This window comes from Staurois parvus, unplaced genomic scaffold (genome assembly GCF_062004578.1).
Source record: "Staurois parvus isolate SC_StPar_1 unplaced genomic scaffold, SC_StPar_1.0 ptg002359l, whole genome shotgun sequence".
Lineage (NCBI taxonomy): Eukaryota > Metazoa > Chordata > Amphibia > Anura > Ranidae > Staurois > Staurois parvus.
Genome location: NW_028320155.1, coordinates 63518 through 84585, shown reverse-complemented (window position 1 = coordinate 84585; position 21068 = coordinate 63518). Strand labels below are relative to the sequence as shown.

At 43.5% G+C, this 21068-nt stretch overlaps 1 protein-coding gene across 1 annotated transcript in view; it reads right to left on the bottom strand.

Moving 5' to 3' along the window:
• Positions 1 to 6: 6 nt before the first annotated feature.
• The window catches only part of KIF9 (kinesin family member 9), a gene marked incomplete at both ends in the record, with an annotated part of 83075 nt that continues 62013 nt past the window's right edge, over positions 7 to 21068 (bottom strand). Inside the window, 5 exon segments of the mRNA XM_089665805.1 lie at positions 7 to 201; positions 5595 to 5710; positions 6745 to 6924; positions 8524 to 8732; positions 11828 to 12028. Of these exon segments, the coding sequence (XP_089521931.1) occupies positions 7 to 201; positions 5595 to 5710; positions 6745 to 6924; positions 8524 to 8732; positions 11828 to 12028 (901 nt within the window).

Genomic DNA, 21068 nt, shown 5'->3' with positions numbered 1-21068 from the left:
ACATTCAGTTTGAAAGAATATTATCCAAATTTCAGGGTCAACTCTAATTTTAGGTTCCTGGTGTTCTGTGGTCTCTGAAGAAAGAATCACACAAACCTTCTGACTGGCTTTGTTTCTGGCATTATGGAAGGGCAGTGACTCCGGAACCTCCATTAGCAGCTCCTGCTGTAGTCTGTCATATCGCTCCTGTTCATCTTCACCCTGAACACCATGAGAAGAAGACAGACAATCTCTAAGGAGACCGACAACACCAAGGGGACAGTTCTCCAATACACACGTACGGTCCATCAGGTCCACCTCTGATCTGTCTGCTCTTCACAACATTCCAGGTCAGACTTTCATAAAAGAATTAAAAACATAGTAGATACAGTCATGGCCGAAATTGTTGGCACCCTTGATATTTTTCCTGAAAATCAAGTATTTCACACAAAAAAGGTATTTGCATTAACACATGTTTTGCTATACACATGTTTATTCCCTTTGTATGTATTGGAACAAATATAAAACAGAGGCAGAAAAGCAAATATGACATAATGTCACACAAAACCCCAAAAATGGGCTGGACAAAAGTATTGGCACCCTTAACTTAATATTTGGTTGCACACCCTTTGGAAAACATAACTGAAATCAGTCGCTTCCTATAACCATCAATAAGCTTCTGACACCTCTCACCCGGAATTTTGGACCACTCTTCCTTTGCAAACAGCTCCAGGTCTCTCTTATTGGAAGGACACCTTTTCCCAACAGCAATTTTAAGATCTCTCCACAGGTGTTCAATGGGATTTAGATCTGGGCTCATTGCTGGCCACTTCAGAACTCTCCAGCGCTTCTTTGCCATCCATTTCTGAGTGCTTTTTGACGTATGTTTGGGGTCATTGTCCTGCTGGAAGACCCAGGATCTTGGACGCAAACCCAGCTTTCTGACACTGGGCCCTACAGTGCGACCCAAAATCCTTTGGTAATCCTCAGATTTCATGATGCCTTGCACACAGTCAAGGCACCCAGTGCCAGAGGCAGCAAAACAACCCCAAAACATCATTGAACCTCCACCATATTTTACCGTAGGTACTGTGTTTTGTTCTTTGTAGGCCTCATTCCGTTTTCGGTAAACAGTAGAATGATGTGCTTTACCGAAAAGCTCTATCTTGGTCTCATCTGTCCACAAGACGTTTCCCAGAAGGCTTTTGGCTTACTCAAGTACATTTTGGCAAACTGTAGTCTTGCTTTTTTATGTCTCTGTGTCAGCAGTGGGGTCCTCCTGGGTCTCCTGCCATAGCGTTTCATTTCATTTAAATGTCGACGGATAGTTCGCGCTGACACTGATGCTCCCTGAGCCTGCAGGACAGCTTGAATGTCTTTGGAACATGTTTGGGGCTGCTTATCCACCATCCGGACTATTCTGCGTTGCAATCTTTCATCAATTTTCCTCATCCGTCCACGACCAGGGAGATTAGCTACAGTGCCATGGGTTGCAAACTTCTTGATAATGTTGCGCACTGTGGACAAAGGCAAATCTAGTTCTCTGGAGATGGACTTGTAACCTTGAGATTGTTGATATTTTGCCACAATTTTGGTTCTCAGGTCCTCAGACAGTTCTCGTCTCCTCTTTCTGTTGTCCATGCTTAGTGTGGCACAGACAGACACACAATGCAAAGGTTAAGTGAACGTCTCTCCTTTTTATCTGCTTTCAGGTGTGATTTCTATATTGCCCACACCTGTTACTTGCCCCAGGTGAGTTTACAGGAGCATCACATGCTTGTAACATTCTTATTTATCCGCAGTTGTGAAAGGGTGCCAATACTTTTGTCCAGCCCATTTTTGGAGGTTTGTGTGACATTATGTCGAATTTGCTTTCTTTCCTCCCTTTTTTTGTTTTGTCCCAATACACACAAAGGGAATAAACATGTGTATAGCAAAACATGTGTTAATGCAATACGTTTCGTGAGAAATACATGATTTCCTGGAGAAATATCAAGGGTGCCAACAATTTCGGCCATGACTGTATATAGTGTGAGGTCCAAAATAGTAGAGAAGCCGCCACCCAACAGGATCTTACACCGTATATGGAACTATTGGTAAACAAGGTAGCCCGCGATTACGTATTTCGGTCTACATGGCCTTCATCATAGCTATGATGCCAGTCCCACCAGGTCTGAGCTCTCGTAGCTATGATGCCAGTCCCACCAGGTCTGAGCTCTCATAGCTATGATGCCAGTCCCACCAGGTCTGAGCTCTCATAGCTATGATGCCAGTCCCACCAGGTCTGAGCTCTCATAGCTATGATGCCAGTCCCACCAGGTCTGAGCTCTCATAGCTATGATGCTAGTCCCACCAGGTCTGAGCTCTCATAGCTATGATGCCAGTCCCACCAGGTCTGAGCTCTCGTAGCTATGATGCCAGTCCCACCAGGTCTGAGCTCTCATAGCTATGATGCCAGTCCCACCAGGTCTGAGCTCTCGTAGCTATGATGCCAGTCCCACCAGGTCTGAGCTCTCATAGCTATGATGCCAGTCCCACCAGGTCTGAGCTCTCATAGCTATGATGCTAGTCCCACCAGGTCTGAGCTCTCGTAGCTATGATGCCAGTTCCACCAGGTCTGAGCTCTCATAGCTATGATGCTAGTCCCACCAGGTCTGAGCTCTCGTAGCTATGATGCCAGTCCCACCAGGTCTGAGCTCTCGTAGCTATGATGCCAGTCCCACCAGGTCTGAGCTCTCATAGCTATGATGCCAGTCCCACCAGGTCTGAGCTCTCGTAGCTATGATGCCAGTCCCACCAGGTCTGAGCTCTCATAGCTATGATGCCAGTTCCACCAGGTCTGAGCTCTCGTAGCTATGATGCCAGTCCCACCAGGTCTGAGCTCTCATAGCTATGATGCCAGTCCCACCAGGTCTGAGCTCTCGTAGCTATGATGCCAGTCCCACCAGGTCTGAGCTCTCATAGCTATGATGCCAGTTCCACCAGGTCTGAGCTCTCATAGCTATGATGCCAGTTCCACCAGGTCTGAGCTCTCATAGCTATGATGAAGGCCATGTAGGCTGAAACGCGTAAGCGTGAGCTACCTTGTTGTTTTATCCTGTATACCAATAAAGTTTCATATACGCTTTATGATTGTGTTGGGTGTCGGTGTTTTTTGGACTCTCTCTGGGATTGCGGGACCACAGCCTGAGCAGTGACCTGCTATCCAGCCCAATTAGGAGTCGAGGGCAGAGCGCGGTGAGTTTACATATCGGAAATATTGTGAAACAAAAAACAAATATTCCGCCAACCTTTATCAACAGGACACAAGGGCAAAGTGACAGGACCATTCCAATGGTGGCACCTCCCCCAGCTACTGGGGGAAAATATCCTCATTGTGGGAGGGGCAGAGACACAAACTACTAGGGGAAATCTCCCCGTTATGGGAGGGGCAGAGACAAAAACTACTGGGGGAAATCTCCCCGTTATGGGAGGGGCAGAGACACAAACTACTGGGGGAAATCTCCCCGTTATGGGAGGGGCAGAGACACAAACTACTGGGGGAAATCTCCCCATTGTGGGAGGGGCAGAGACACAAACTACTGGAAGAAAATCTCCCCGTTATGGGAGGGGCAGAGACACAAACTACTGGAAGAAAATCTCCCCGTTATGGGAGGGGCGGAGACACAAACTACTGCAGGGAAATCTCCCATTGTGGGAGGGGCAGAGACACAATCTACTGGAGGGAAATCTCCCTGTTGTGGGAGGGGCAGAGACACAAACTACTGCAGGGAAAATCTCCCCGTTATGGGAGGTTCAGAGACACAAACTACTGGAGGGAAATATCCCCATTGTGGGAGGGGCAGAGACACAAACTACTGGAGGGAAATCTCCCCGTTATGGGAGGGGCAGAGACACAAACTACTGGAAGAAAATCTCCCCGTTATGGGAGGGGCGGAGACACAAACTACTGCAGGGAAATCTCCCCATTGTGGGAGGGGCAGAGACACAATCTACTGGAGGGAAATCTCCCTGTTGTGGGAGGGGCAGAGACAGAAACTACTGCAGGGAAAATCTCCCCGTTATGGGAGGTTCAGAGACACAAACTACTGGAGGGAAATATCCCCATTGTGGGAGGGGCAGAGACACAAACTACTGGAGGGAAATCTCCCCATTGTGGGAGGGGCAGAGACACAATCTACTGGAGGGAAATCTCCCTGTTGTGGGAGGGGCAGAGACACAAACTACTGGAGGGAAATCTCCCCATTGTGGGAGGGGCAGAGACACAAACTACTGGAGGGAAATCTCCCCATTGTGGGAGGGGCAGAGACACAAACTACTGCAGGGAAATCTCACTTCAGGACCCTCTGAGAGATAGATAAAGCCATTGGGTAATTCTGCCGTGGGTGGAGTTACTTGAGGTTAGATGAGCCATACCTTGTTGTTTTACCCTGTATACCAATAAAGTTTCATAAACGCTTTACGATTGTGTTGGGTGTCGGTGTTTTTTGGACTGTCTCTGGGCTTGCGGGAGCCACAGCCTGCTATCCAGCCCGATTAGGAGTCGAGGGCAGAGCGCGATAAGTTGACATATCGGAAATTGTGTGAAACAAAACCAAATATTCCGCCAATCTTTATCAACAGGACACACGGGCAAAGTGACAGGACCATTCCAATGGTGGCCCCTCCCCCCTCACTAGTCTACCAGGAGTCAAAGAAATATGTGGTGCTTCCAGATATGGGAAGCATGTGATTCACCCCCCTCATCAACGGCCGCCATGACAGCCTGTCAAGAATGGACTCGCCAATAGTGGTGGGGCTCACCTGCCTTGTGGGTTGCAGTACCAGGACTGGCCAGCGGGTGCTCTCAGCAACCAGAGGCTCACTCCTGCAGTCAGCCAAAACACCTGAGGCTGATTGCAGGAGGTGCATATAAGGAATGGCCAGACTTGCAATTAGGGCCTTGGTGTATGTTTCCCAAGAGCCCCTGTACCTGCATCCTGTCTGCTTCCTGTCTGATCCTGCTTGATCCCTGACTCTGATTGAACTCCGCCTGTCCTGACCTCTGCTATTCCTGACCACTCTCCAGTCTGCTCCTTTGTACCTTGTCTGCCTGATTGTTCCTGACCCGGCCCATCTGACTACGCTCTGCCTGCTCCTTTGTACCTTGCCTGCCCGTTTGCTACCGACCCGGCCTGCCCGACTACGCTTAGTATTATTCTTTTGTTATCTGTTGGGGGTTTTGGTTTGGTTTGTTTGCACTGTGTTTATGTATTGTTTAGTCTTAAATAAATTATATTGTTTATACTATATCTGAAGCCTGGGTTTCCCTGTGTCAGTCCACACACCTCTGGTCATACCCAGAGCCCTGACACAGCCCTAGTGATTGATGATTGGCTGCTCAGGCATCCAGCACTGTCACATGAGGGCATGTAAATGGCTTGCAGGGCTGACTCTCTCCACTCTCAGAGGCCACACAGAGCGACGAGATGACCACTACAGGTTCTCTTTACATTACAATCTTCTTTATCGGCCAATCGGCTGAATAATCTGATTGGCCAGGCTGGAGAATGTGGTTGTTGTATATTGATTGCACAGAGGTAAGACGGGGGCCAGGTCCCACGTGGACAGCTCACCAGTGATAGAAGTTTATGGACAGGTAGGATTCCGGGTCTCAGAGTGCCGCCAACCTTCACCGAATTCTGCACCTCCTCCGGGAGGACAAACGACTCGTTATACCAAACCTCGAACTCTGTGGGGACAAGAACACACCCTGTGAGGGTACCCTGGTATTATCGGTCATATGTACTCAATTGTGGGCTACGGAAAATCTCCCCATTGTGGGAGGGGCAGAGGCACAAACTACTGGGGGAAATCTCCCAATTGTGGGAGGGGCAGAGAGAAACTACTGCAGGAAAATCTCCCCATTGTGGGAGGGGCAGAGGCACCAACTACTGAGGGTAAATCTCCCCATTGTGGGAGGGGCAGAGGCACAAACTACTGGAGGGAAATCTCCGCATTGTGGGAGGGGCAGAGACACCGACTACTGGGGGAAATCTCCCCATTGTGGGAGGGGCAGAGACACCAACTACTGGGGGAAATCTCCCCATTGTGGGAGGGGCAGAGACACCAACTACTGGGGGAAATCTCACCATTGTGGGAGGGGCAGAGGCACAAACTACTGGGGGAAATCTCCCCATTGTGGGAGGGGCAGAGGCACAAACTACTGGAGGGAAATCTCCCCATTGTGGGAGGGGAAGAGACACAAACTACTGGGGGAAATCTCCCCATTCTGGGAGGGGCAGAGACACAAACTACTGGGGGAAATCTCCCCATTGTGGGAGGGGCAGAGACACAAACTACTGCAGGGAAATCTCCCCATTGTGGGAGGGGCAGAGACACAAACTACTGCAGGGGAATCTCCCCATTGTGGGAGGGGCAGAGACACAAACTACTGGAAGAAATCTTATTGTCGGAGGAGCAGGGACACAAACTACTGCGGAGAAATCTCCCCATTGTGGGAGGGGCAGAGACACAAACTACTGAGGGGAAATCTCCTCATTGTGGGAGGGGCAGAGACACAAACTACTGAGGGGAAATCTTATTGTGGGAGGGGCAGAGACACAAACTACTGAGGGAAATCTCCCCATTGTGGGAGGGGCAGAGACACAAACTACTGGGGGGAAATCTCACTTCAGGACCCTCTGAGAGATAGGTAAAGCCATTGGGTAATTCTGCAGTGGGTGGAGTTACTTGAGGTTAGATGAGCTGAGATAAGAGCCATACCTGTGAGCAGGCGCTGTCGGCACTGGTCTACCATTTTCTGGCAGTATTGTACCTCGACCTTCAGGTCCTGCAGTTCATCGTAATCTGCCCGATACTGTTTCTTCAGATCCTTCAGCCTGACAATCAGCATGAACTCCTGTTCATCGATGATTACCTGACCATCATCACTGATGTATTCACCTGCAAGCAGAGATTCATGAGATCAACCTTCCCTCATCAGCATCAAACACAGAGGGACCTCACCTGAGAGCACCAGAGGAGCTTACACTCTAATGTCCCCCATAGACACACACTAGTATTCTGATACATTTATATAGCTCTGACATATACCGCAGTGCTGTACAGAGAACACTGAGCCAGTCCCATCAGTCTCTGTACCAGAGGAGCTTACACTCTAATGTCCCCTCCCCCACAGTCCTATCAGTCTCTGTACCAGAGGAGCTTACACTCTAATGTCCCCTCCCCCACAGTCCCATCAGTCTCTGTACCAGAGGAGCTTACACTCTAATGTCCCCTCCCCCACAGTCCTATCAGTCTCTGTACCAGAGGAGCTTACACTCTAATGTCCCCTCCCCCACAGTCCCATCAGTCTCTGTACCAGAGGAGCTTACACTCTAATGTCCCCTCCCCCACAGTCACATCAGTCTCTGTACCAGAGGAGCTGATGCTCTAATGTCCCCTCCCCCACAGTCCCATCAGTCTCTGTACCAGAGGAGCTTACACTCTAATGTCCCCTCCCCTGCAGTCACATCAGTCTCTGTACCAGAGGAGCTTACACTCTAATGTCCCCTCCCCCACAGTCCCATCAGTCTCTGTACCAGAGGAGCTTACACTCTAATATCCCCTCCCCCACAGTCACATCAGTCTGTACCAGAGGAGCTTACACTCTAATGTCCCCTCCCCCACAGTCACATCAGTCTCTGTACCAGAGGAGCTTACGCTCTAATGTCCCCTCCCCCACAGTCCCATCAGTCTCTGTACCAGAGGAGCTTACACTCTAATGTCCCCTCCCCCACAGTCCCATCAGTCTCTGTACCAGAGGAGCTTACACTCTAATGTCCCCTCCCCCAGTCGCATCAGTCTCTGTACAGAGGAGCTGACACTCTAATGTCCCCTCCCCCACATTCCCATCAGTCTCTGTACCAGAGGAGCTTACACTCTAATGTCCCCTCCCCCACAGTCCCATCAGTCTCTGTACAGAGGAGTTTACACTCTAATGTCCCCTCCCCCACAGTCCCATCAGTCTCTGTACAGAGGAGCTTACACTCTAATGTCCCCTCCCCCACAGTCCCATCAGTCTCTGTACAGAGGAGCTTACACTCTAATGTCCCCTCCCCCACAGTCCCATCAGTCTCTGTACAGAGGAGTTTACACTCTAATGTCCCCTCCCCCACAGTCCCATCAGTCTCTGTACAGAGGAGCTTACACTCTAATGTCCCCTCCCCCACAGTCCCATCAGTCTCTGTACAGAGGAGCTTACACTCTAATGTCCCTCCCCCACAGTCCCATCAGTCTCTGTACCAGAGGAGCTTACACTCTAATGTCCCCTCCCCCACAGTCACATCAGTCTCTGTACCAGAGGAGCTTACACTCTAATGTCCCCTCCCCCACAGTCACATCAGTCTCTGTACCAGAGGAGCTTACACTCTAATGTCCCTCCCCCCACAGTCCCATCAGTCTCTGTACCAGAGGAGCTTACACTCTAATGTCCCTCCCCCACAGTCATACACTAATATTATCTGTCAATAGCGCCCCCTGTAGCCCTCCAGTAATATATACCTTGTTTCTCTCTCTCCAGTTTTGTCACATTCAGGGTCTGGGCAGTGACATCGATCTCTTTCTTGATCGCATTGATTCTCTGAGTCGCCTCCTTCTGTTTCTTCTTTCTGTCTCCTAGAATTGATTTATTCTCTTTAAATATTCGATTCAGTTCGCTCCCGCGGTCTGCTTTAAAGTCCTCAAAGGCTTCAGATTTCGGGGGAGGAGAGCTGTAGAGGAAGAGAGTGCGGTTTACTGATGGCGCTGTGTCTACATTGTTGTAATTTAACTGTAGTGCATCGTATCCACCATGAATATACGAAACAAGCGTGCTGGCGGATCATTCTCATCCGAAGACAATGCAAGAAGAAGAGGATCCAGTCCATGTTTTCCGCATCGTGTCACATGTACAGCAGGAAGCCAATTGTTAAGAATATCTAAAGCCAAAATCAAACATGTCGTTTATTGTAGCGGACCCAGTCCTTAGATGTGGCGGCCGCATTTGTTTTCTGTTTTCCCTTTCATTTCAGGTTCTCTTTAACCACTTCCAGTCCGGACACTTTCCCCCCCTTCCAGTCCGGACACTTTCCCCCCCTTCCAGTCCGGACACTTTCACCCCCTTTCAGTCCGGACACTTTCCCCCCCTTCCAGTCCAGACGCTTTCCCCCCCTTCCAGTCCGGACACTTTCCCCCCCTTCCAGTCCAGACACTTTCCCCCCCTTCCAGTCCAGACACTTTCACCCCCTTCCAGTCCGGACACTTTCCCCCCCCTTCCAGTCCGGACGCTTTCCCCCCCTTCCAGTCCGGACGCTTTCCCCCCCTTCCAGTCCGGACGCTTTCACCCCCTTCCAGTCCGGACGCTTTCCCCCCCTTCCAGTCCGGACGCTTTCCCCCCCTTCCAGTCCAGACGCTTTCCCCCCCTTCCAGTCCGGACGCTTTCCCCCCCTTCCAGTCCGGACACTTTCCCCCCCTTCCAGTCCGGACACTTTCCCCCCCTTCCAGTCCGGACGCTTTCCCCCCCTTCCAGTCCGGACGCTTTCCCCCCCTTCCAGTCCGGACACTTTCCCCCCCTTCCAGTCCGGACACTTTCCCCCCCTTCCAGTCCGGACGCTTTCACCCCCTTTCAGTCCGGACGCTTTCCCCCCCTTCCAGTCCGGACGCTTTCACCCCCTTCCAGTCCGGACACTTTCCCCCCCTTCCAGTCCGGACACTTTCACCCCCTTCCAGTCCGGACACTTTCCCCCCCTTCCAGTCCGGACACTTTCACCCCCTTCCAGTCCGGACACTTTCCCCCCCTTCCAGTCCGGACGCTTTCACCCCCTTTCAGTCCGGACGCTTTCCCCCCCTTCCAGTCCGGACGCTTTCCCCCCCTTCCAGTCCGGACACTTTCCCCCCCTTCCAGTCTGGACACTTTCCCCCCCTTCCAGTCCGGACACTTTCCCCCCCTTCCAGTCCGGACACTTTCCCCCCCTTCCAGTCCGGACACTTTCCCCCCCTTCCAGTCCGGACACTTTCCCCCCCCTTCCAGTCCGGACACTTTCCCCCCCTTCCAGTCCGGACACTTTCCCCCCCTTCCAGTCCGGACACTTTCCCCCCCTTCCAGTCCAGACACTTTCCCCCCCTTCCTGCCCAGGCCAATTCTCAGCTTTCAGCGCTGTCACACTTTGAATGACAATTGCGCGGTCATGCAACACTGTACCCATATTAATTTTTTAGCATTTTTTTGAGACAGATAAAACTTTATTTTAGTGTTATTTATTCACCGCTGGGATTGTTATTTTTTTTTGCTATATAAATCAAAAGTCCAAAAATTTTTAAAAAAAGTGTTTTTTTTATAACATTTTGAAAATAAATAATCTTTCTTCATAAATCTTGGCCAAAATTTATTCAGTTATCTTTTTAGTAAAAAAAAAAATAACCCAAATTAGTTTATAACCAAAAATTATAATTTTTCTAAATTTTTTTTTACATTTTTATTTTATTTTTTTATATTATTTATGTTTTTTTGGGTTTTTTTTACATACTGTCACCCTAGCAGTACAGGGTCACCATGGCGACACTGTACTACTTGTGGGGGGTGATGAAGATTTATTTTTTTTTTTTACACTTATTGCTTTTACACCCATAAAGACCGTAAAAGCAATCATATCTCCTTCTCTCTGGCTGCATTCTTGCAGCCATTAAGAAATACTGTGTGAGCTGTGATTGGTCACAGCTTGTCACATGGTACAAGGCTGTTGTGAATAGCCCTGTACCATGTGATCTCTGTGATCATTCACAGATTTCACACGTAGTAAGCAATGATGTCAGAAGTGACATCCTGCTTACCACTCTTCATGTGATCACTGATTGGCCAATCAGTGATCACATGATCGGGACCTCACACAGAGGTCCCGTACAATGATCGATGTTCCACTGTGTCAAGAGGACACAGCGGGCACCGGGTCGCGGTGCTGTGTGCTCCCAGGGAGCGCGCACAAGCAGGGGGCGGGAAGGCTGTTTATGAACATCCACCCGCCCCTGCACTGCCACCGTCCGGCCTTTTATATATATGGGCCGGACAGGAAGTGGTTAATGAGACATCAGGGGTATAAAAGACCCCTGTTGTCTCAACTGTCCTCCAATAATGTCAATGCTGTTCAGCTGGACATGTGTGTAAAATCCTCCTGCCACTACCACCATGCTACATACTGCACACTACATACTACACACTACATACTACACACTACATACTACACACTACATACTACAGCGGTAAAAGGGTTAAAAGCCGTACCCTTCACCATATTTTCAGTTATTCTTATTATACAGGATTTATGGCGCCAACAGTTGGCTCAGCGCTTTACAATATAAAGGGAGACAATACAGCAACAATACAGTTCAATACAAGAGGGATAGGAGGGCCCTGATCCTGGGAGCTTACAATCTAGGAGGGATGGGCTGGTGGTACAAAAGGTAGTAACTGTGGGGGATGGACTGGTAGGAGGAATAGAAGATTCCATTATTAGCTGAGGGCGGATAGACTTCCCTGAAGAGAGAGGTTTGCAGAGATCGCCTAAAAGTAAGCAGAGTAGGCGATAGTCTGATAAATTGGGGTAGAGAGTTCCAGAGGATGGGGGAAGCTCTGTAGAAGTCCTGGAGACGAGCATGGGAGGAGGAGACAAGGGAGCTAGAGAGCAGGAGGTCGTTCTCGTATTAGGAAGTTGACATGTGGAGGGGTAAAGCGCCCTAAAATCTCTCATTGTTGGTTGCTGGTAATAGTGCTGTGCAGACATTTAGTGATCATTGATGTACTCTCCAAGGTCACATAGATTACATTTCTCACCTGGGACGGCTGGCTTCCTCTTTGATGGGAACCTCTGAGCGCCGGGTCTCAACGTCAGTGGATTCTTGCTGCTCCTTGACAACCGTCTCCTTCACATCAAAGTCCCGCAGGGATGTGGAAAACATGGTTTTGGACGGAGAAAAAGATTCCAGGTCTTTACTGATGGCCGGACTCAGAGCGCTTTCTCTCCTAGCAACAGGACTGAAATAAGCTCATATAATATATATCACAAACTAAACGTTTACATGCATCAATTAACAGAAAAAATGTATCAAATAATAGAATGAAAGTATCAATTAATAGAAAGAACAATCGATTAAAAGAAAGAATGTATCAGTTAATTAAAAGAATGATCAAAAAACAAAAGGAATGTATCAATTAATAGAAAGAACAAGCAATTACAGAAAGAATGTATCAGTTTTTAAAAAGAATGATCAAATTAACAAAACAAATTAACTAAACGAATCATGCAATTAATAGAAAAAAATGATCAATTAACAGAAGGAATGTATCCTTTAATTAAAAGTGTGATCAATTAATAGACAAAAATGATTAACAGAAGGAATACATAAATTAGTCAAAAGAATGATCAATTAGCAGATGAAATGTATCAATTAATTAAAAGAGTGATCAATTAATAGAAATAATGATAAATCAACAGTAGGAATGTAACAATTAATTAAAAGAATGATCAATTAGCAGATGAAATGTATCAATTAATTAAAAGAGTGATCAATTAATAGAAATAATGATAAATCAACAGTAGGAATGTAACAATTAATTAAAAGAATGATCAATTAGCAGATGGAATGTATCAATTGTGACACATAATGGTCAATTAATAGAAATAATAATTAATTAACAGAATGATCAATTAATAGGAGTAATGATACATTAACAGTAGAAATCAGGGGTGGACTGACCATTTGGAAACTCAGCACTGCCCGAGGGCCCTGGGTCAGTAGGGGCCCCATGAGATGCCCCTTGTACCTTTCATAGGCTTTTTTGGGTGTGGTTTGAGTGTGGGTGAGGACACAGGGGCCCTATGATCCCCTATTGCCCGGGGGCCCCATGAGTTATCAGTCCGCCCCTGGTAGAAATGTATACATTAATTAAAAGAATGATCCATTAATGGAAAAAATTATCACATAACAGAAGGAATGTATCAATTAACAGAAAGAATGATCAACTAATAGAAGGAATGTATCAATTAATAGAAAGAATGAGCAACTAATAGAAGCAATGTATCAATTAATTGAAAGAATGATCAACTAATAGAAGGAATGTATCAATTAATAGAAAGAATGATCAACTAATAGAAGGAATGTATCAATTAATAGAAAGAATGATCAACTAATAGAAGGAATGTATCAATTAATAGAAAGAATGAGCAACTAATAGAAGCAATGTATCAATTAATAGAAAGAATGAGCAACTAATAGAAGGAATGTATCAATTAATTGAAAGAATGAACAACTAATAGAAGGAATGTATCAATTAATAGAAAGAATGAGCAACTAATAGAAGGAATGTATCAATTAATCGAAAGAATGAGCAACTAATAGAAGGAATGTATCAATTAATTGAAAGAATGAACAACTAATAGAAGGAATGTATCAATTAATTGAAAGAATGAACAACTAATAGAAGGAATGTATCAATTAATTGAAAGAATGAGCAACTAATAGAAGGAATGTATCAATTAATCGAAAGAATGAGCAACTAATAGAAGGAATGTATCAATTAATCGAAAGAATGAGCAACTAATAGAAGGAATGTATCAATTAATCGAAAGAATGAGCAACCAATAGAAGGAATGTATCAATTAATCGAAAGAATGAGCAACTAATAGAAGGAATGTATCAATTAATCGAAAGAATGAGCAACTAATAGAAGGAATGTATCAATTAATTGAAAGAATGAACAACTAATAGAAGGAATGTATCAATTAATCGAAAGAATGAGCAACTAATAGAAGGAATGTATCAATTAATCGAAAGAATGAGCAACTAATAGAAGGAATGTATCAATTAATCGAAAGAATGAGCAACTAATAGAAGGAATGTATCAATTAATCGAAAGAATGAGCAACTAATAGAAGGAATGTATCAATTAATTGAAAGAATGAACAACTAATAGAAGGAATGTATCAATTAATAGAAAGAATGATCAACTAATAGAAGGAATGTATCAATTAATCGAAAGAATGAGCAACTAATAGAAGGAATGTATCAATTAATAGAAAGAATGATCAACTAATAGAAGGAATGTATCAATTAATTGAAAGAATGAACAACTAATAGAAGGAATGTATCAATTAATAGAAAGAATGATCAACTAATAGAAGGAATGTATCAATTAATCGAAAGAATGAGCAACTAATAGAAGGAATGTATCAATTAATTGAAAGAATGAACAACTAATAGAAGGAATGTATCAATTAATTGAAAGAATGAACAACTAATAGAAGGAATGTATCAATTAATTGAAAGAATGAGCAACTAATAGAAGGAATGTATCAATTAATCGAAAGAATGAGCAACTAATAGAAGGAATGTATCAATTAATTGAAAGAATGAACAACTAATAGAAGGAATGTATCAATTAATAGAAAGAATGATCAACTAATAGAAGGAATGTATCAATTAATCGAAAGAATGAGCAACTAATAGAAGGAATGTATCAATTAATAGAAAGAATGATCAACTAATAGAAGGAATGTATCAATTAATTGAAAGAATGAACAACTAATAGAAGGAATGTATCAATTAATAGAAAGAATGATCAACTAATAGAAGGAATGTATCAATTAATCGAAAGAATGAGCAACCAATAGAAGGAATGTATCAATTAATTGAAAGAATGAACAACTAATAGAAGGAATGTATCAATTAATTGAAAGAATGAACAACTAATAGAAGGAATGTATCAATTAATCGAAAGAATGAGCAACTAATAGAAGGAATGTATCAATTAATTGAAAGAATGAGCAACTAATAGAAGCAATGTATCAATTAATAGAAAGAATGAACAACTAATAGAAGGAATGTATCAATTAATCGAAAGAATGAGCAACTAATAGAAGGAATGTATCAATTAATCGAAAGAATGAGCAACTAATAGAAGCAATGTATCAATTAATAGAAAGAATGAACAACTAATAGAAGGAATGTATCAATTAATCGAAAGAATGAGCAACTAATAGAAGGAATGTATCAATTAATAGAAAGAATGAGCAACTAATAGAAGGAATGTATCAATTAATTGAAAGAATGAACAACTAATAGAAGGAATGTATCAATTAATAGAAAGAATGATCAACTAATAGAAGGAATGTATCAATTAATCGAAAGAATGAGCAACTAATAGAAGGAATGTATCAATTAATAGAAAGAATGAGCAACTAATAGAAGGAATGTATCAATTAATAGAAAGAATGAGCAACTAATAGAAGGAATGTATCAATTAATAGAAAGAATGAACAACTAATAGAAGGAATGTATCAATTACAGTATTTTCTGGCATATAAGACTACTTTTTATACTTAAAAATATACCCCAAAAATTGGGGGTCATCTTATACGCGGGGTATAAAATGTGAACCGTGAGTTTGTTTGGGTCAAGCTGGCTGGATGTGCAGTAATGTACACACAGTATACCGCGCTGAGCCAAGCTGGCTCAAAACAAATGTCCCTATGAGAGATTAATCTGTCAGCCCGCTGGATGTGCGGTATATACAGTATACTGAGCCAAGCGGTTTCAAAACGTACCGGTACGTCCCTACTGTAATCAGCCCACTGGATGCATGTATGTACGGTAGCTGCGGCTACATACAGTATACACTGGCCAATCACGGCGAGCGATGTATTCTACTAATGAATACAAAGCCTGCACGGATTGGCTGAGTCAGAGAGGTGGGCTGATGATGTCACAACCTCAGCCAATCCGAGCAGGCTTTGTATTCATTAGTAGAATACATCGCTCGCCGTGATTGGCCAGTGTATACTGTATGTAGCCGCAGCTACCGTACATACACACATCCAGCGGTCTGATTACAGTAGGGACGTACCGGTACGTTTTGAAACCGCTTGGCTCAGTATACTGTATATACGGCACATCCAGCGGGCTGACAGATTCATCTCTCATAGGGACTTTTGATTTGAGCCAGCTTGGCTCAGCGCGGTATACTGTATGTACATTACTGCACATCCAGCGGGCTGTATATATACCGTATACTGTATGTAGCCGAAGCTGCCGTATTACCGCACATCCAGCGGGCTGTATATATACCGTATACCGTATGTAGCCGAAGCTGCCGTATTACCGCACATCCAGCGGGCTGTATATATACCGTATACCGTATGTAGCCGAAGCTGCCGTATTACCGCACATCCAGCGGGCTGTATATATACCGTATACCGTATGTAGCCGAAGCTGCCGTATTACCGCACATCCAGAGGGCTGTATATATACCGTATACTGTATGTAGGCGAAGCTGCCGTATTACAGCACATCCAGCGGGCTGTATATATACCGTATACTGTATGTAGCCGAAGCTGCCGTATTACCGCACATCCAGCGGGCTGTATATATACCGTATACTGTGTGTAGCCGAAGCTGCCGTATTACCGCACATCCAGCGGGCTGTATATATACCGTATACCGTATGTAGCCGAAGCTGCCGTATTACCGCACATCCAGCGGGCTGTATATATACTGTATACTGTATGTAGCCGAAGGTACCGTATTACCGCACATCCAGCGGGCTGTATATATACCGTATACTGTATGTAGCCGAAGCTGCTGTATTACCGCACATCCAGTGGGCTGTGTATATACTGTATACCGTATGTAGCCGAAGGTACCGTATTACCGCACATCCAGCGGGCTGTATATATACCGTATACTGTATGTAGCCGAAGCTGCCGTATTACCGCACATCCAGCGGGCTGTATATATACCGTATACTGTGTGTAGCCGAAGCTGCCGTATTACCGCACATCCAGCGGGCTGTATATATACTGTATACCGTATGTAGCCGAAGCTGCCGTATTACCGCACATCCAGCGGGCTGTATATATACCGTATACCGTATGTAGCCGAAGGTACCGTATTACTGCACATCCAGCGGGCTGTATATATACCGTATACTGTATGTAGCCGAAGGTACCGTATTACCGCACATCCAGCGGTAACCATCTGATCTGGAATTTGATCCATATGATGACTGTCTTACAAATGTATCACAAGATGTCATTCATGAACTTATGATGCCAGAGGATGAACATGAGGATTTTGAAGGATTTTAAGTACGGTAAGTCATAACCATTTCAAATAAAAAATCTGATGTTTTTAAATGGTGTCGCCTCGGAAGGGGGGTAGTCTTATACGGCGAGTAAAGCCCAAAACCTGTGTTTTATCTGGAAAATCAGGGGGTCGTCTTATACACCCAGTCACCTTATACGCCAGAAAATACGGTAATCGAAAGAATGAGCAACTAATAGAAGGAATGTATCAATTAATAGAAAACAATTAACAAAAGGAATGTATCCATTAAGAAAAATAAAGATCATTTAATATAAAGAATGTATCAATTAACTTAAATAATGATCAGATAATAGAAGGAATATATCAATTAACTGAAAGAATGAGCAAGTAATAGAAAAAAAAATAGCAATTAATAGAAGGAACAATTAATTAGCAGAAGTAACGTATCGATTTTGAGAAACAATGATCAATTAATAGAAAGAATAATTAACAGAACGAATGATTAATTAATAGAGAGAGTGATCAATTAACAGAAGGAATGTATCAATTAATAGAAAGAATGAGCAACTAATAGAAGGAATGTATCAATTAATAGAAAGAATGAGCAACTAATAGAAGGAATGTATCAATTAATAGAAAGAATGAGCAACTAATAGAAGGAATGTATCAATTAATAGAAAACAATTAATTAACAGAAGGAATGTATCAATTAATAGAATGAATGAGCAACTAATAGAAGGAATGTATCAATTAATAGAAAGAATGAGCAACTAATAGAAGGAATGTATCAATTAATAGAAAGAATGAGCAACTAATAGAAGGAATGTATCAATTAATAGAAAACAATTAATTAACAGAAGGAATGTATCAATTAATAGAATGAATGAGCAACTAATAGAAAGAATGTATCAATTAATAGAAAACAATTAATTAACAGAAGGAATGTATCAATTAATAGAATGAATGAGCAACTAATAGAAGGAATGTATCAATTAATAGAATGAATGAGCAACTAATAGAAAGAATGTATCAATTAATAGAAAACAATTAATTAACAGAAGGAATGTATCAATTAATAGAATGAATGAGCAACTAATAGAAGGAATGTATCAATTAATAGAAAGAATGAGCAACTAATAGAAGGAATGTATCAATTAATCGAAAGAATGAGCAACTAATAGAAGGAATGTATCAATTAATTGAAAGAATGAACAACTAATAGAAGGAATGTATCAATTAATAGAAAGAATGATCAACTAATAGAAGGAATGTATCAATTAATCGAAAGAATGAGCAACTAATAGAAGGAATGTATCAATTAATAGAAAGAATGATCAACTAATAGAAGGAATGTATCAATTAATTGAAAGAATGAACAACTAATAGAAGGAATGTATCAATTAATAGAAAGAATGATCAACTAATAGAAGGAATGTATCAATTAATCGAAAGAATGAGCAACCAATAGAAGGAATGTATCAATTAATTGAAAGAATGAACAACTAATAGAAGGAATGTATCAATTAATTGAAAGAATGAACAACTAATAGAAGGAATGTATCAATTAATCGAAAGAATGAGCAACTAATAGAAGGAATGTATCAATTAATTGAAAGAATGAGCAACTAATAGAAGCAATGTATCAATTAATAGAAAGAATGAACAACTAATAGAAGGAATGTATCAATTAATCGAAAGAATGAGCAACTAATAGAAGGAATGTATCAATTAATCGAAAGAATGAGCAACTAATAGAAGCAATGTATCAATTAATAGAAAGAATGAACAACTAATAGAAGGAATGTATCAATTAATCGAAAGAATGAGCAACTAATAGAAGGAATGTATCAATTAATAGAAAGAATGAGCAACTAATAGAAGGAATGTATCAATTAATTGAAAGAATGAACAACTAATAGAAGGAATGTATCAATTAATAGAAAGAATGATCAACTAATAGAAGGAATGTATCAATTAATCGAAAGAATGAGCAACTAATAGAAGGAATGTATCAATTAATAGAAAGAATGAGCAACTAATAGAAGGAATGTATCAATTAATAGAAAGAATGAGCAACTAATAGAAGGAATGTATCAATTAATAGAAAGAATGAACAACTAATAGAAGGAATGTATCAATTACAGTATTTTCTGGCATATAAGACTACTTTTTATACTTAAAAATATACCCCAAAAATTGGGGGTCATCTTATACGCGGGGTATAAAATGTGAACCGTGAGTTTGTTTGGGTCAAGCTGGCTGGATGTGCAGTAATGTACACACAGTATACCGCGCTGAGCCAAGCTGGCTCAAAACAAAAGTCCCTATGAGAGATTAATCTGTCAGCCCGCTGGATGTGCGGTATATACAGTATACTGAGCCAAGCGGTTTCAAAACGTACCGGTACGTCCCTACTGTAATCAGCCCACTGGATGCATGTATGTACGGTAGCTGCGGCTACATACAGTATACACTGGCCAATCACGGCGAGCGATGTATTCTACTAATGAATACAAAGCCTGCACGGATTGGCTGAGTCAGAGAGGTGGGCTGATGATGTCACAACCTCAGCCAATCCGAGCAGGCTTTGTATTCATTAGTAGAATACATCGCTCGCCGTGATTGGCCAGTGTATACTGTATGTAGCCGCAGCTACCGTACATACACACATCCAGCGGTCTGATTACAGTAGGGACGTACCGGTACGTTTTGAAACCGCTTGGCTCAGTATACTGTATATACGGCACATCCAGCGGGCTGACAGATTCATCTCTCATAGGGACTTTTGATTTGAGCCAGCTTGGCTCAGCGCGGTATACTGTATGTACATTACTGCACATCCAGCGGGCTGTATATATACCGTATACTGTATGTAGCCGAAGCTGCCGTATTACCGCACATCCAGCGGGCTGTATATATACCGTATACCGTATGTAGCCGAAGCTGCCGTATTACCGCACATCCAGCGGGCTGTATATATACCGTATACTGTATGTAGGCGAAGCTGCCGTATTACAGCACATCCAGCGGGCTGTATATATACCGTATACTGTATGTAGCCGAAGCTGCCGTATTACCGCACATCCAGCGGGCTGTATATATACCGTATACTGTGTGTAGCCGAAGCTGCCGTATTACCGCACATCCAGCGGGCTGTATATATACCGTATACCGTATGTAGCCGAAGCTGCCGTATTACCGCACATCCAGCGGGCTGTATATATACTGTATACTGTATGTAGCCGAAGGTACCGTATTACCGCACATCCAGCGGGCTGTATATATACCGTATACTGTATGTAGCCGAAGCTGCTGTATTACCGCACATCCAGTGGGCTGTGTATATACTGTATACCGTATGTAGCCGAAGGTACCGTATTACCGCACATCCAGCGGGCTGTATATATACCGTATACTGTATGTAGCCGAAGCTGCCGTATTACCGCACATCCAGCGGGCTGTATATATACCGTATACTGTGTGTAGCCGAAGCTGCCGTATTACCGCACATCCAGCGGGCTGTATATATACTGTATACCGTATGTAGCCGAAGCTGCCGTATTACCGCACATCCAGCGGGCTGTATATATACTGTATACCGTATGTAGCCGAAGCTGCCGTATTACCGCACATCCAGCGGGCTGTATATATACCGTATACCGTATGTAGCCGAAGGTACCGTATTACTGCACATCCAGCGGGCTGTATATATACCGTATACTGTATGTAGCCGAAGGTACCGTATTACCGCACATCCAGCGGTAACCATCTGATCTGGAATTTGATCCATATGATGACTGTCTTACAAATGTATCACAAGATGTCATTCATGAACTTATGATGCCAGAGGATGAACATGAGGATTTTGAAGGATTTTAAGTACGGTAAGTCATAACCATTTCAAATAAAAAATCTGATGTTTTTAAATGGTGTCGCCTCGGAAGGGGGGTAGTCTTATACGGCGAGTAAAGCCC